General features: G+C 36.2%; 1 protein-coding gene across 1 annotated transcript; it reads right to left on the bottom strand.

The window, feature by feature from the left end:
• Positions 1 to 2,807: 2,807 nt before the first annotated feature.
• Positions 2,808 to 4,837, bottom strand: LOC140181907 (phenylacetaldehyde reductase-like). Its single transcript, XM_072227582.1, has 5 exons — positions 4,791 to 4,837; positions 4,359 to 4,463; positions 3,612 to 3,754; positions 3,272 to 3,430; positions 2,808 to 3,113 (listed from the first exon to the last, which is right to left on the bottom strand). Exons 2-4 carry the CDS (start codon positions 4,381 to 4,383, stop codon positions 3,341 to 3,343), a joined length of 258 nt encoding a protein of 85 aa, XP_072083683.1. The 5' UTR covers positions 4,384 to 4,463; positions 4,791 to 4,837; the 3' UTR covers positions 2,808 to 3,113; positions 3,272 to 3,340.
• Positions 4,838 to 17,181: the final 12,344 nt, after the last annotated feature.

Below are 17,181 nucleotides of genomic sequence, written 5' to 3'. Positions count from 1 at the left end.
CTTCTTTTCAATTCAAAACCTTTTCTATCTTATCTTCTTTTAAATTTTAATTTCAAAATATTTTTCAAATCTTTTCAATTCTTATCTTATCTTATTGACTTTTTCAAATATTTTCAAAATCAAATCTTCTATCTAATCTTGTTTTTAAATCTTTCTTAATTAGTTAGTTGGTTTCTCTTTATTCTCTTTCAAAACTTCCTAACTAACTCCTCTCTCTTCTATTTTCGAAAATATCTTCTTTACTTCTCCCACTTCTTTTTCGAAAATCATCAATAAATTTTCAAATTTTTTTGGTTCATTAACCTTTATTTTATTAATAAATAAAATAAAAACAAAAATATTTCAATTCTAGTTTCTAATTTTGCTTCTAATTTTCGAATTCTTTCTCTCTTCTATTCGAATTTTTCTTCTCTACCCTCATTCTTCTTTCTTCTTCATATCTACAAGGAGTTCTCTATACTCTGACATAGAGACTCCCATTTTTCTGTCTCTTATTTATGTATGTAGAGACACCGGAGTCACTATGGATCCAAAGAGAAATATACGAATTGGGAGACCTCTGGGCTCCTATACATTTGACACCCTATTGACTTAGATGACTTTAAGGTCAACCTAGACCAGGTCCTGCTATTATGGCAAAAATGTCAGTTTAATGGACACTCACAGGAAGACCCTAGTAAGTTCATCTCTGACTTCCTACAGTTTTGTGAAACTATAGAGGCTAATGGAGTGAACCCTGAATTCCCCAAGCTAAAACTCTTCCCATTTGCTCTGAGTGATCAAGCAAACGAATGGTGGCATATGGAACTTAGAGGAATTGTGAACACCTGGGATAAGGTTGTTAACAAATTCCTGAACAAGTTCTCTCCCTCATAGAGATTAACTAAGCTGGTGACAAATGTTCATACCTTCAGGCAGAAAGAGAGCGAGTCTCTCCATGATGCTTGGGAGAGGTACAAGCTGATGTTCAGGAATTGCCCTCCCCATATGTTCTCAGGATGGGACAAGACAATAATCTTCTATGAAGTAATCTCTGAGATAGTTAGGAAGACAGTAGATCACTTTGCAAACGGTCCTCTGTACTTTATAGAGACACATGAAGAGGCAAATGAGCTCATTAAGATAGCTGCCAGTAACCAGCACTTATACTCCTATGAGAAAACTTCAACTAGGACAGAAGTTCTAGACATGGAGACAGTAAAAGAAGGTGGGACAGTAGTCTTTACCAAGGAGGCCGAACCTAAGGAGCATGCTACTGAGGGACTTAAGGCAATCACAGACCAGAAGGATCCTGAGACTGCCCCTGAGTATGCCCCTACAGAAGAGAAGGAACGTCAAGTTGATTCTTCTGTAGGCGTGCAAGAGGAGCCTGTGATTACCATAGAGCACGCCCTTGCAGAGGTGAAAAAACCTCAAGAGTTATCTTTCCTTGCCGTGCAGAAAGAACCGGCAGATGAGCAGTTGGCTCATTTCCCAGTGATAAACCCCGTTTTGACGGTTTATCCTGTATTGATTTTAAGAGATTTTATCACCTTTTATCCACATTTATTCAATGAAATAGCATGGTTTTGTGATTGTCTCCTTATTTGTGCTTAGATGTGAAAACATGCTTTTAGACCCTTAATTTGATGGTTTTAATCTCCCTTTAATTCCACTAGATGCCTTGATATATTTGTTAATGATCCCAGATTGAAAAGGCTAGGAATGGATCAAAGGAGTGAAGAGGAAAGCATGCAAAGTGGAGAAACATTAAAAGTCAAAGAAGTTGAACTCGCCCATGGACGCGCGCGCGCACCTGGCGCTTGCGCGCACCTGCGAATCACCCCATGGACGCGTACGCATGCTGTGCGCGTACGCGTCGGTGCTGGTTTATGATTTTTTTAATGAAAACGTGACCAACGAATTCTCAAGGGTTGTGGGGCCCAATCCCAACCAACTTTGGCGCCAAAGATGCTATTTAAAGCCAAGGATTGAAGAGCAAGGGGATTGCAATCATACACACTCATTAGGATTAGTTTAGAGCTAGTTTCTAGAGAGAGAAGCTCTCTCTTCTCTCTAGAATTAGGATTAGGATTAGGTTTAGTTCTTAGATCTAGGTTTTAATCTTTGCTTTCTTCCACTTCTATCTCTCAATTCTTTGTTGCTACATTCATCTTCTTCTATTCTTTTGTTATAATTTTCTTTATGTTGTTCTTATATTTTGTTGTAGATCTAGTATTGTTCTTTCTACATTCTTCCAATTCAATAAGAGGTAATTCATAATAATTGTTCTTCTTTGCTCACTACAAGAAAATAATCTTTCTGCCACGCTTTTAAAGCGTGCCGAATAGTGCTAAAAAATGTGCCGATAGCTTTTCGCCACGCTTTTTGAGCTATCGGCACGCTTTTGAAAGGGTCACATCTGCCAGCGTGCCGGTTGCTCTATCGCCACGCTTTTGCGGATCTATCGGCACGCTTTCTTTTTGGCCACGCTTTCAACTCTTGCCATGCTTAAAAGCGTGGCCATAGGTGTTAATCTATCGGTACGCTTTAAAAACGTACCGAAAAGTTCACATATCGCCACGCTTTTGAAGCGTGCCGATAGAGCACATACAGCCACACTTTTGAAGCGTGGCTTTCCCACTAAAGCATTTTGCCACGCTTTCAAAGCGTGGCCTATTCCTTTGTCAAATTAAAAAAAAAGGAAAAAATTAGAATGCATAATAATAATTGAAAAATTACAATTCTATAATAATAATTAAAAAGAGAAAATTAGAAGGCATAAGAATTGATTTTTTATTGATTTACATGAATTATTTACATGCTATAATAATTTAAATTAAAACTATAATGTTCCCAAAGATATGAAGGATGGAAAACCAAAATTTGATATACAGCAGAACTATGATTAACAAAAAGTTGATGTGGGAAGAACTCCTGCTACCATTTGCTTTTAAAACTCCTCATCTTCACTGGCCACATCTTCTTCCTTATCATATTTTTCATTAGCCCTCTTCATGCTCTCCTTCTCCTTCTCCCTTTTCTCTTCCTGCTTCAGCAGCATTATAACTTTCCATAGCCTTCTCATATTCTGCTTTAAGCTTAGCAACTTTATTGGAATAAGGCTTCTTCTCCTGAACCACACATCAAGACACTTGAATCAACATCACATTGACAAACACATCATAAGAGAAAGATAAGCTTTATAGACTTACACATTATATATTGTACTTTTATCATTTACTATTTCAATTTTCATTTCCACATGCAGAAATAGAATTTTAAAAATTACCATTAGTTACATTCAAAACACCAGCAGCACTTGTGTTAAGTACTGGTTGCAGAAGAGGTCCAATCACCATTACTGGGTTAATTTTTTTTTTTTTTTTTTTGCAAATTTCCAAGCAGCATCTTCAGCCAATGTCTTTGAAAGCACATACCAGTACCATGACTGGAAAAAAAAAAGGAAAATGGGAAACAAAATTGGTGGTACCAAAGTCTCAAATTTACAAGGGATTGAGCTTATTCATATGAATCAAAATTAAATCAGCAAAACATAATGCTAATTCCACTCCTACTAATTTGGCCTAATTAGGGGAATATGATAACAATTGTAGGGACATGGCACATACCTTCGACTCCTTACAAAGTTCGTGATCAAAAAACCAGGTGTCATCAACTACTTCTTTAGGAGTCAGAAGCCTTCCATTAAATGTAACAGCAGCAATTGAAGAAGTTAAAATAACGTGCTTCACCAACTGCGATTTCACAAACACTGGAAAAATGAATCAATTAGAATATGTTCACAAAACATAGCGTCTTCGCTCGCCAACAAAAAAGCTGATTAAACAACTTTGCAACGCAATATCCAAAATTTGACCTTCCACTCATTAAGAAATTATATATACTTTGCATATTAAAACTTAAGATTCCTACAGAAAACCAAATCCCCCTAAAATATAATATTAATAAATCATTCATCATGCTGGCCACTCCCAGAAAGGAAATAATCAAGCCATCAAAGGCAAGGAAATCCCTAAAAGTCACGGGCAAAAAATAGTTACTATTCAGAATCCCAAACCTAACATGCAAAAAACCAAATTGCAAAGCTCTGTCTCAAATAAAAAAGGCGCTATCTCCACTAATCAAACCAAGAGGAATGCTCTAATTAATCAAAAAGGAAAATAACAAGCAGCTCTAGCTAAGCCTAACTCTCATGAAACAAAAACAGCAGCAGAATAGGTTCTTAATAAAAGCAGGGATAAACAGGGAAACCATCAGGAATATTGGAGAAGCTTTAGCTATATGCTGAATGATCAATATAAGGTGTACAAAGAGGGAGGTTATGTGCCCCTAGTAGGTGAGGATAAAAATCTTACCATTAGTAACATGATGAGTTCTCATGGGGATGCATCTTGTTCAAAGGTGGTTCAGCAGCATCCTTCAAACACCTCATTTTTCATAAGTTATATTATGCTTGGTACCTAGGTGGAGTAACAAATTGAATGAGAGATTAAAATAATGAAAGACTAGAGAAAATTCTGAAACAGAGTAATGCCAAACAGAATAGAGCATTAATGAGACCGAAACTTTCAAGGTTTATCATTCAGTTTCCTTTGTATCAAACTATTCATATAATTTCCATAATTTGGTAAAAAGAATGAAAATCAAATTCAGAGAAAACTAATGCTCAAATATCTTTAAAAAAATATTAGATTCACACTAGATATTTTTTTCCTTAAAAAAAAAAAAAGCAGTTCAGGAATCAACACAGATACTAAAACGGTATCTTGTGAAAGTTTTTTGGTTACCTTCACCTCCCATGATTATTAATCCAATTAACAAAAGAACAAGGTGGATCTGTATCAAGAAAAAGAAATACGTAAGTTAGGGGTACTTCACTAACTATATATTGACAATTTATATATAATAATAGTCACAAATATAAGATATATAAAGGCTTAATATAGATTAGTAACTTCAACTTGTGTAATATTATATGATTATCTTGTGTTATATATAAATAACTGTATTAAAAACTAAACCCAGTCCCAAATCAGTTTAGTTACTAATTCATCAATGTAATGGTAGGAGAAAAAGCCCACCCCTGAAGTGTATGTTCCAAAGCCAGACCATGACAATAGTAGCCACTGATAGAAGGTGAGCCACAAAGGAATCAAAATCATTTGCTAAACAAACCATGCAGATTAAAGTTCAGATCAGTTCAAGGACATTTGCTAAACAAACAGAGGAATCAAAACCATGCTCAAATTCTCAGGAAACAGCTCAAATTCTCAGGAAACAGAGGAATCAAAATGTTTACAATCAATTAACCTGAAAATAGACAATTGAAGAAACAAGTTCAGAGCTCATAGACACACCTCGGTTTATTAACAAGAGAATTAAAATGGGTGATGCAAAAAACAAAGAAACTCAGAGAGAGACAGAAAAAGAAACAACCTCATGAATATATAATGTAAAAATTGACCTGATCAGATTTGCCATCACTTTGTGCACTAATAAAAATAATAATAGCAGTAAGTAGAAGTAGAAGTAAAAGTATCGATATGAGGTGCTCCATTAAATGATTCACATCTCACCATGTAAACTTTTATATATATCAACGAGTTAATTGCCTTCTGGTTTTACTAACTTAAATATTGGATTATACAAGGCAATGTATTTGTATGTATTAGCCAACCAGCTGTTGCAATATAAAATTAGGAGCATGATAATGAATTAAGTAGACATATAGACCAAACACAAAAGGTTTAATTCTTGCAAGAAAGAGGATTTTATAATTTCAGAAATCATTGCATCTCCATTATCACAGTTGCAGTTTTATTTACCTCTTTTTACTGTATAAGATGAAGAATGAGTTTTAATAATACCCATGCACCCCTTCAACAAACTAAAGCATGCATAACAAGCATTTGTTATAGGAACATTTTCACAAGTATAGTAACCATCAATTAAGACATTTGTTTCCTGTTTAGAAAATCTTAATATCAAGGTAATATTAATTAAGAAGTAATGGCTAAGTCCAATTGTTCTGACAGTTAAGTACCATTTTTCTTGCCAGAACATGCAATACGAGCCCCAATGCTTAGCCCATCAATACAGTTCATGGCAGCAACCCTTATAGCCTAAAATAAAATTCAAAAGATTGAAACTTTGGACCAAAAATAACAAAAACATAATATAAGATGAGTACTCAAATCACGACAACGTTATCAGTATGAAAAAAGACGAGAATTGTGGTGTTGTCTAAGAAGCTATTGTATTGAGTTATTCATATTAGAGAAGAAGAAGCAGAAGAAGAAACAAGTCATGATGTGTCTCGTCATATGAAGTCCAGTGAGGTATTTTCACAAACAACAAATATTCAAGAAACAGAAAATGAAAAAAAAAATCCCAAAACAGAACTGAAATTCAAGGAAACAGTTAGTTAGAAGTTAGTACCCGGGTGGGGTAGATGAAGTAGATCAGAATATTGCATAGCTCCACTGGATGCTTCTCACAGACAAAGCAAGCTGTTCTTTGAAGTTCTCCGGCAACATTTCCTTGTTCTTTGGGTTCCGGAAAACATTAATCAGCGTTATGGTGAGGGTTGAAATAGAGAAACGAAAAGGGATTAAATCTGTACCTTCTTGTGTTACGATGAGGGTTGAGCGCCGATAGAGGGAGGAACGCCGATTGCGGGAGAGGCAGCGACGATTGAGTCAGCGTCGACGGAGGTAAGGTTTGAGCGAGAGAGAGCGAGCGCCGATGGAGGCCTTGCGAGCGAGACTGAATGCCAACGGAGGGCGCGCCGATGGAGGGTTCGTCGACGGAGGCAGCACCGATTGAAGTTTCCAAGAGTTACAAAAGTGGGATAAATGATTGCAAGAGAAGGATAGAGGGTTGCAAGTTAAGAGGGGGCTACGAGCTGAAAGATGAAGGGATTCTCACTTCTCAATGATGAAGAGGGCTGCGAGCTGAGAGGGCTGCGAAGGTTTAGGGTTCTTAGTTGAGTAATGAAGAGGCTTCGAGGGTTTGGTTCTCACTTCTAAGTGAGGGCTGTTTTGAGAGTTTTGATAAAAAAATGAAGTGTTTGAGTGAGAAATTAAATTAATTGGGAATCTTATTGTCACGCTTTTTTAGGGTTCCAAATCATTAGAGGATATAGGCACGCTTTAAAAATGTGCCCGTATCCCGACAAACCAGCCACGCTTTAAAAGCGTACTTGTTTTTTTCTATGGCCACGCTTTTGAAGTGTGGCAAAAAAAAAAGGGTGGTCAAATCATAAATCAGTGGTCACCCTCATAAAAGCGTGCCAAAATCTCTCTATGGCCACGCTTTTGAAGCGTGACAAAAAAAGCGTGGCCAAATCACAAATCAGTGGCTACCCTCATAAAAGCGTGGCCATTGATCACTTTTGGCCACGCTTTTAAAGCGTGGCAAGAAAAAAGGGTACCGATAGGCCTTTTTTCTTGTAGTGGCTTTTCTATTGTTGATCTCTTGCCTTTGTAGTTGTAGATTCCTTTAATTCTTGCAATTAATAATGTTTACTTCTATTGCACTCTATGTGTTTGTTGAAATGCCTCTTCTAGATATAGTGTAGATTTTGTTCCTCTTGGCCTAGGTAGAGTAATTAGTGACACTTGAGTTATCTAATCCCTTTGTTGATTGATAATTGGAGAGATTGCTAATTGGTTTGGAGTGCACTAAAGCTAGTCTTTCCTTGGGAGTTGGCTAGGACTTGTGGCTCAAGTCAATTTATCCACTTGACTTTTCTTTAATTAGTAAGGGTTAACTAAGTGGTAGCAATGAACAATTCTCATCACAATTGAGAAAGATAACTAGGATAGGACTTCTAATTTTTATACCAAACCAAGAGCCTTTTATAGTTGTTAGTTTATTTTCATTGCCATTTACTTTTCATTCTTCTTATCCAAAACCCCAAAATAACTCATAACCAATAACAAGACACTTTATTGTAATTCCTAGGGAGAACGACCCGAGGTTTGAATACTTCGGTTTATAAATTTTAGGGGTTTGTACTAGTGACAAACAACTTTTTGTATGAAAAGGATTATTGCTTGGTTTAGAAACTATACTTTACAACGAGATTTCATTAGTGAATTTCTAAACCGTCAAAAATCCAATCATCACCCAGCAGCCCTTAAGGAGCTGCAAGTCAATATCTCTGTTACAAAGGTATTGGAAAAAAAGACCCCATATACGGCTAACGTATTCCAAACTGTCGGCTTAGAATTTTCCACATATTGAGTTCCGTTGCAAGTATAGTCCAAGCCAATGGATAATGCTCACAGTCAAAGTTTGAATTCAAAATAATGTCACAATTTAAAACCAATTCAATTCTGGGAGTTTCAATTCCCGGGTCGTCTCCCAAGGACACTTGAGACCAATGAGTGTGCAATCTTGGTTGTGAGGATCATAGGGTTTTCAATAAATGGATAAACATATAAAGTAATAAAAGAACATGCAAAATTGTAATAAATGAACTAATAAAGAAATTAATGAAGCAACTTTGAAATATAGACAAGTAAAGTGTAAAAAGGAATTAATGTAAATGTGTATGAAGAAATTGAAGCATAAAAGATATCTTGGCTTGGAGTGAGCTAAGGGTCCTTACCTTGTTGGAACCACAACTATGACTACTAGAATGGATCAATCTCACTTGATTAACCCTCACATTGGAGAGTAAGTTAAATGAGCATAAGTGTTCTTAACCCACAAATCCTAAATTGCTTGCTAATTGCCTTAGCAACAACATAGCGTTAGTGGGAACAAGAACAATTAACAATCCAAAATTAACACTAAATGTTGGACATTCCAACTCTAGGAACCCAATTTCTCACTTTCCCGAAACCAAGAGATAGAAAACTAGCCCAAAATCATACTTGACATTTTGTCAAACACTTGGTGGGCAAGAACTCTAAAGATGGGAAAAATGAGAAAAAGCTTGAAACCAAAAGGAACAAATGATCTCAATCAACAATAAAGACTCAAGAAAGCATGTAACAATCATTAATAATCAAATTCATCAACAAGAAATAGAAATTACAAGAGAGAAGTAAAATTGAACTATAACTTGAATTATAAGAAAGAGTAAGAACAATGTAACTATAAAGAGTAGTAACAAAGAGATACTTACAATGGAAATTAGCAAATCCAAGATCAAAATGGAAATGGCACTTGAAAGTAAAAACCCTAGTATAAACCCTAATAGAGATTATGAAAAACTTAAAGAAAAACTATACTAAAGCTATCTACCACTACTCCTAGGCTACACTAATGTTATGCTATGGTATGGTCTTCATTTTTCCCTCCTTATGAGCTAAATGGCTTCAGAAATGGGCCTCCTAACCACCAAAATTGTGAGTCACGTGAGATTTTAATGAAGGCATGTGCATCAACCTGTGCGCACGCACAGAAGTGTGCATCCACACACTCTACCGAAAATCTCTACCCGTTCGTACGCACAGGAAGTTGTGCGTACGCACACTAGGCGATGGTTGAATGAACACATGACGCGCACGATGCGGCTCACGTGCACGCGTGGCTCTGATCTGATGGCTGTGCGTATGCACGCAGGCCTGTGCGTACGCACACTAGGCTTAGCTCTTCTCCATTGATTATTTATGCTTCCTCCACTTTGAATGCTCTTCTTGCATTTTCTCCAAGTCATTCTTGCTTTATACCTCTGAAATTACGCACAAATAACATCAAGGTATCGAATGGAAGGTAAATGGAATAAAATTTATCAAATTAGGCACAAAAGAGCATGTTTTCATAATCAAGCACAAATTAGGAAGAAAGTTCAAATGCATGCTATTTAGTGGAATAAGTGCAAATTTATTTCATGAAATCCATTCAATTTCAACCAAAAATCATCATCAAATATAAATTCATCAACGGCCTATCTAAAAAACATTCTTTTTGAAAAGAAGGACCTAAGGGGAGATGAAATAGAGGTACTTACTAAGAAGTATAATATCCTAATTCAGAATGAGCTGCCTAGGAAAATGCCAGAACCAGGGAGCTTTCAGATCCTATGGACTACTAGAAAGATCACTTTTGACAAAGCTCTGTATGATCTTGGCTTGACTTTAAATCTGATCCCTTCATCTGTAATGAAGAAGCTGGATATCCAAGAGGCACAAGAAACAAGGATTACCTTACATAAGGACTGGATGGTGTTCAAAGTTTTTGACCCTCTATTACCTCCTGACAAGGGAGGCACTTGCATAAAGGATTCAGCATTCAAGCCTCCTCCCTTGGATGAAACCAATTCAATCCCTCCTTACGTTTGGTGTTGGATGTACACTATCCACTAAGGAAGAAGGCCCCAAAAAGAAGATACCAAGGGGCTGAAAAAATAAAAACATCCCTACTGAAGGCTTTTCACCATGGAAAATGGTAATGTTCACTTATCTCATCATGGAATTCATCATGGAAAAGGGAAGTGGCAAAAAGGAACACCAACGTATTGCTGCAAGCAAAACCCTGCCTCAGGCAGAGAATAAGATCCTGTCTCTTGAGCGTATTAAGCTAATCCATGAGAGCACAAGAAGGAAGCTCCCAATAAGGAGTAAGGATTTAATCCTCTATGACTATCTTCCTCCTTGAAAGGAGTTGTCCGTCAAGCTAATGACATTAAAAAAGCGCTTGTTGGGAGGCAACCCAACCATAAGTAGAGTATTTCTATTCTTATTTCTTTCGTTTATTTTCATCTGATTTTATTTTTGTTATTTTTAGAGTTTTTCCTTGCTTTTTAATGTTTGTGATCATGTGCAGTAGTTAGAAAAGAAACAAAAATAGTCAGAGTTGGAAACAGAACACCCTGAAGTAGAAACCTTGCTAGCGTTGAACGCTAGACAAAGAGCCAGAGTGGGTGTTCAACGCCCTCTGGGGAGCAACAAGCTGGCGTTGAATGCTAGGAAGGAGGTTTCTCCTGGGCATTCAACACCACAAATGGGAGGCAAGCTGGCATTAAACGCCAGCTATGGTGCACAAGCTGGGCGTTCAATGCCCATATGGATGGCAGGGAATTCAATTGCCTTAGCCTCTCAGAACCGGTAAGTCCCACAGAAGCTCCACCAACCCCACCCTCTTCTACTCTATTCTTTCCCATTGTTCATATTTTTTCGAGGACGAGCAAAACTCTTAAGTTTGGTGTTGCAAAAGCTTTACTTTTTGACTTCTACCACTCCTGAGTATGGCACCAAAGACTGGTAAAACCTCAAGGAAGAGGAAAGGAAAGGCACTTGCCCCCACATCCCTCACCTCATTTGTCACCTATGTAATTCAGCTAGAATTGTCATAGAAGAGGACAAACCCATCACTAAAAGAAGGATGGAGTATGTTAGAGAGCCGGCACATGGACCACAGTAAGAGCATATGGAGCCGCCTCAATAGAAATTCCTGAGATGCCTCAAGGGATGTATTTTCCTCCCCAAAATTTTTTGTGATCAACTAAATACCTCTCTGGGAAAGTGGAGCTCAAACATGGAGCAACTGAGGTTGGACCATCAAGAGCACTCCACCATCCTCCATGAAATAGAGAAGATCAGAGAGCTATGAGGGAAGAACAACAAAGACAAGGGCATGACATTAAAGAGACTGAACATTACATTGGATCTTCAATGAGGAGTAGTAGCCGCCATCACTAAGGTGGATTCGTTCTCTTAATCCCCTTTTCTTATGTTATTTTTCTATTTTCTGTTATGTTTTTAATTGTCTGTTCTCTTGTTCTTATTGCATGATCATTTCTATCTATGTCTTAAAGTTATAAAATGTTCCATATATCTCTCACCTTACTTAAAAGAAAATTTTATTTGAAAAAGAAATTAAGTTGCATGAATTTCGAGTTTATTTTAAGAATTGTTCAATTATCTTGATGTGGTGGCATTGCTTTTGTTTTCTGAATGTATGAATAAACAGTGCATATTTGAAATTGAAATTAAAAATGTTGGCTCTTGAAAGAATGATGATAAAAGTGAAGTATTATTGGTAATCTGAAAAATCTAAAAATTGATTCTTGAAGCAAGAAAAACTAGCAAAAAGCAAGATGCAATAAAAAGAAAAAAATTTTGCATGCGAAAAAAAAGAGCAATGAAAAGCAGAAAAAGCCAATAACCCTTTAAACCAAAAGGCAAGGGTAAAAAGATCCAAGGCTTTGAGCATCAATGGTTAGGAGGGCCTACAAGGAATAAAATCCTAGCCTAACCGGCTCAACCAAGCTGTCCCTAACCATATGCTTGTGGTGTGAAGGTGTCAAGTAAAAAAGCTTGAGACTGAGCAGTTAAAGTCGTGATCCAAAGCAAAAAGAGTGTGCTTAAGAACTCTAGACATCGCTATTTGGGGATTCTAGCAAAGCTGAATCACAATCCGAAAGGGTTCACCCAGTTAAAGTGTCTGTGGCATTTATGAATCCGGTGGTAATACTGGAAAACAAAGTGCTTAGGGTCACGGCCAAGACTCTAAAAAGTTGTGTTCATGAATCAAAAAGAACTGAACTAGGAGAGTCAATAATATCATCTGGATTCTAAGTTTCTAAGGATGCCAACACTTCTGAGTTTCAATGAATAGTGAGATGCCAAAACTATTCAGAAGCAAAAGCTTCTAAGTCCTGCTCATCTAACTGAAATTGAGCTTCATTGAAAACTCTTAGATTTATTGTATCTTACTCTTCTTTTTATCCTACTATGTTTTTAATTGCTTGGGAACAAGCAACAGTTTAAGTTTGGTGTTGTGATAAGCGAATATTTTATACGCTTTTTGGCATCATTTTCATATAGTTTTTATTATGTTTTGTTTAAGTTTTATTAAGTTTTCAAAGGTTTGAGTACAAAATTCACATTTTTGGATTCTAATTTGATTTTATGTGTTTTATGCAATTTTAGGTATTTTCTGGCTGAAATTGAGGAGCTGGAGCATAATTTTGATTCAGAGATAGAGAAAGTGCTGCAGATGCTGTCAAGATCTGACCTCCATTCGAAAGAGTTTTTCTAGAGCTAAAGAAGTCTAAATGGAGCGTTCACAATGGCTATATAATGCTAACATCAAGAGCTTTCCAGCAATATATAATAGTCCATACTTTGCTTCAGAATTGAAGGCTCAAAACTAGCGTTCAACGCCAGCCTCCTGCCCTATTCTGGCGTCCAACGCCCAAAGGAGAAGAGACTGGCGTCCAACGCCCATAAAGGACCCCCTAGCTAGCGTTCAACGCACTAGAGGCCTCCTAGCACGTGGATCTCAATCAAGCTCAGCCCAAAAACTCACCAAGTGGGCCCCAGAAGTAGATTTTAGCACTAAAAGACTGTTTTACCCTTTTTAAGTAATCCTTAGTCATTAGTTTAGAATTTAAGGGAGAAGTTCACATTGCTAGAGATCTCTTCCAGCATATTTCGAATTTTTCATTGTATTTTCTATCAGTATGAGTTTCTAAACCTCCTAGGTTGAGGGGAGGAACTCTATTGAGTTTTATGGATTAATAAAAATATTACTATTCTATTTCAATCCGTGTTTGATTTTCTATTCTAAGATGTATCTTCGTTCTTCATAATTATGAATACGTTGAATTGGAATAAGGATATATCATTCTACATGGGTTTAGAGTGAGTCTTTCATCGGACAATGATGAACCACTAGCTTGATTATACATCTCTTAGACGGCTAATCCACGACTTCATTGGGGACTTCTCGAAATATCAGTTCAGCCAAGGTATGGGGAGATTAGAGTCTTTGTGGTAGAGGCTAGAACCCAAAGGCGCAGCATTCTCTGATCCGGATTGGAAGATTTGACCTTGTTTGTGGCATTTTGAGTAGGATCATTAAGGAGAATGGACTGCAGGAGCTTCACCCTTAATCAGAATAGATGCACACTAACCATGGGGTTCAGATCTAGAGGAGCATTGGCGACCTCTCAACCGACGTCGATCACATACAGCCTGTCATAGAAGAAATCCTTCATAGTTGAAAGAGACAGTAAAACCAGAGTTATCCAGAAGAACAAAGCATCTCCAAGCCTTAACCATCTTCTTATCATTGCAAACATATCAACCTAGTTAAGTTCTCTTTATTTTCTTTTATGTGTTTAAAACGACAAACCTACCTCTTCTATTCACCTAACTAAGATCTACAAGATAACCATAGCTTGCTTCAAATCACAATCCTCGTGGGATCGATCCTGACTCGCTTAGGTGTTACTTGGATGACCGTGTGTACTTGCTGGTTCAATAGTACGAAGTGTGGGAATTTGTGCCAATATGTCACCCAACCAAGGGCTCCAATCCTTCCATTTGGGGTTTGCCACCTTCTCTAGAATCCTCTTTATCTCTTGGTTAGACACCTATGCTTGACCGTTGGTTTTGGGGTGATAAGCAGTTGTAACATTATGCATCATACCATACTACTTTAGCAATGCTTCCATTTTCCTATTACAAAAATGAGTCCCTTTGTCGCTCATGATTGCCTGTGGTGACCCATAACGGCAAACAATATTGTTTCTTATAAAAGAAACCACTGTGTAAGCATCGTCAAGGCGGGTTGGAATTGCTTCCACCCACTTTAACACACAGTCAACTGCCAAGAGGATATAAAGGAACCCATTTGAATTAGGGAATGGTCCCATAAAGTCAATCCCCCAAACATAAAAAATTTAACAGAAAAGCATGGGTTGTTAGGGCATTTCATCTTTTTTGATACATTTCCTTATTTCTGACATTGGTGACTGATGAGCGGATGTTTTATACGCTTTTTGCCATCATTTTCATATAGTTTAGTATGTTTTGTTTATGTTTTATTAAGTTTTCATAGGTTTTAGTGTAAAATTCACATTTTTGGATTCTACTTTGAGTTTGTGTGTTTTTATGCAATTTCAGGTATTTTCTGGTAGAAATTGAGAAGCTAGAGCAAAAGTCTGATTCAGAGATAGAGAAAGTGCTGCAGATGCTGTCAGGATCTGACCTCCTTGACCTCAAAAGAGCTTTTCTGGAGCTTTTCTAGCAATGTATAATTGTCCATACTTTACTACAGAATTGAAGGCCCAAAACTGATGTTAAACACCAACTTCCAACCCTATTCTGGCATCCAACGCCCAAGGAAGAAGACACCAGTGTCCAACGCCCAAAAAGGACCCCCTAGCCAGCGTTGAACACCCTAGAGGCCTCCTAGCACGTGGATCTCAATCAAGCTCAGCCCAAATTCTCACCAAGTGGGCTCCAAAAGTAGATTTTAGCACTAAAAGACTGTTTTACCCTTGTTATGTAATCTTTAGTCATTAGTCTAGTATTTATTTGAGAACTTATATACTTTTTGGGGGAGAACACGAGACCTTTTGACACTTTACACGTTTTACATTGTATTATCTATCAGTATGAGTTTTTAAACCTCCTAGGTTGAGGGAAAAAGCTATGCTGAGTTTTATGGAATAATAAAGTACTATCGTTCTATCTCAATTCGTGTTTGATTCTCTATTCTAAGACGTATCTTCGTTCTTCATCATTATGAATGCATTGAACCGGCACAAGGTTATCTCATTCTACATGGGTTCAGAGTGAGTCTTTCATCAGACAATGATGAACCACTAGCTTGATTATACATCTCTTAGACGGCTAATCTACGACTTCGTTGGGGACTTCTAGAGACACCAGTTCAGCCGAGGTTTAGGAAGATTAGAGTCTTTGTGGTAGAGGCTAGAACCAAAGGCACAGCATTCTCTGATCCGGAGATTTGACCTTGTCTATGGCATTTTGAGTACGATCACTAAGGAGAATGGACTGCAGGAGTTTCACCCTCAATCAGACTGGATCCGCACTAACCCTGGGGTTCAGATCTGGAGGAGCATTGGCGACCTCTCAAGAAAGGCATTGATCACATACAGCTTGCCATAGAAGAAATCATTCACAGTTGAAGAAGACAGTAAGACCGGAATTATCCAGAAGAACAAAGCATCTCCAAGCCTTAACCATCTTTTGTTTGAGTCTTGTGTCAATCTTTAAGTTTGGGGTCTTCTTGAATCTTTTCTTTTAAAATTTTTGAAAATTGTGTCTTTGATTTTCAAAATTTTAAAGTTTCGTATCCTTTGTATGTTCTTATTTTCTTTGAATCCTTTAAGTTTTGTTCTTGGTGTTCTTCTTTATCTTCAAAGTGTTCTTGTTTTTCTTCTTGTTTTGATCTTAAAAGTTTTAAGTTTGGTGTCTTTTGGTGTTTGTTCTCTTGATTTTCGAAAATTTGTACTTCTTTGATCTAAAAACTTTAAGTTTGGTGTCTTTTGCTTGTTTTTCTCTTTCTTCATTAATTCAAAAAATTAAAAAATATATCTTTTCTATCTTTTTACCTTAATTTTCAAAATTTTCAAAAAATTTTTAAAATTTTAATTTCAAATTATTATCTTATCTTGTCTTCAAATCAAATCTTTTAAAAAAAAAATCAAATTTCAATTCTTATCTTTTTCAAATATTTTTCAAATCTTTATCTTATCTTGTTTCAAATTCAAAATTCAAAATTTAAAATTCAATTTTCAAAATCTTATCTTATTTCAAATTTCAAATTTTAAAATCAAATCTTTTTAAAAATCAAATTTCAAATCTTATCTTCTTCAACTTCTTTTCAAATATTTTATTTTAAAATTTGATTCTTTCTTATCTTATCTTTCTTTTAAAATTTAAATTTCAAATCTTTTTAAATTAGAAACTAACTTTTTGATTTTGATTTCAAATTTTTTTATTTAAAACTTATCTTTTCTTAACTTCCTTATCTTATCTTTCTTACCTAACTTATCTTCTTTTCAATTCAAACCCTTTTCTAGCTTATCTTCTTTTAAATTTTAATTTCAAAATCTTTTTCAAATCTTTTCAATTCTTATCTTATCTTGTTGACTTTTTCAAAAAGAATTTTAAAATCAAATCTTTTCTAATCTTCTATCTTATTTTCAAATCTTCTTAATTAGTTACTTGATTTCTCTTTCTTCTTTTTCAAAACTTTCTAACTAATTCCTCTCTCCTCTTTTTCGAAAACTTTCTTCTAAATTTTTAAATCTTTTTGGTTAATTAGCCTTTATTTTCCCTCTTGTTTTTTGAATTTAATTAATAAATAAAATATAAACAAAAATATTTTATCTAGTTTCTTTTTTTTTTCTAATTTTCAAATTCTTCTTCCCTCTCTATACTCTGACATAGAGACTCTCATTTT

The sequence above is a fragment of the Arachis hypogaea genome, chromosome 19 (assembly GCF_003086295.3).
Source record: "Arachis hypogaea cultivar Tifrunner chromosome 19, arahy.Tifrunner.gnm2.J5K5, whole genome shotgun sequence".
In the NCBI taxonomy this organism is placed as follows: Eukaryota; Viridiplantae; Streptophyta; class Magnoliopsida; order Fabales; family Fabaceae; genus Arachis; species Arachis hypogaea.
The sequence above is the reverse complement of the archived record's forward strand: the minus strand, read 5'-3'. Positions and strand labels throughout refer to the sequence as shown.

What these genes read in the sequence shown, in the direction of transcription:
- LOC140181907 (XM_072227582.1), bottom strand. Translation starts at nt 4,383, where the DNA reads ATGAGAACTCATCATGTTACTAATG. An exon ending in AACTCATCATGTTACTAATG is followed by an intron (nt 3,755 to 4,358) that starts GTAAGATTTTTA and finishes TCATTTTTCCAG; the next exon opens with TGTTTGTGAAATCGCAGTTG. An exon ending in AACTTTGTAAGGAGTCGAAG is followed by an intron (nt 3,431 to 3,611) that starts GTATGTGCCATG and finishes TTTTTTTTCCAG; the next exon opens with TCATGGTACTGGTATGTGCT.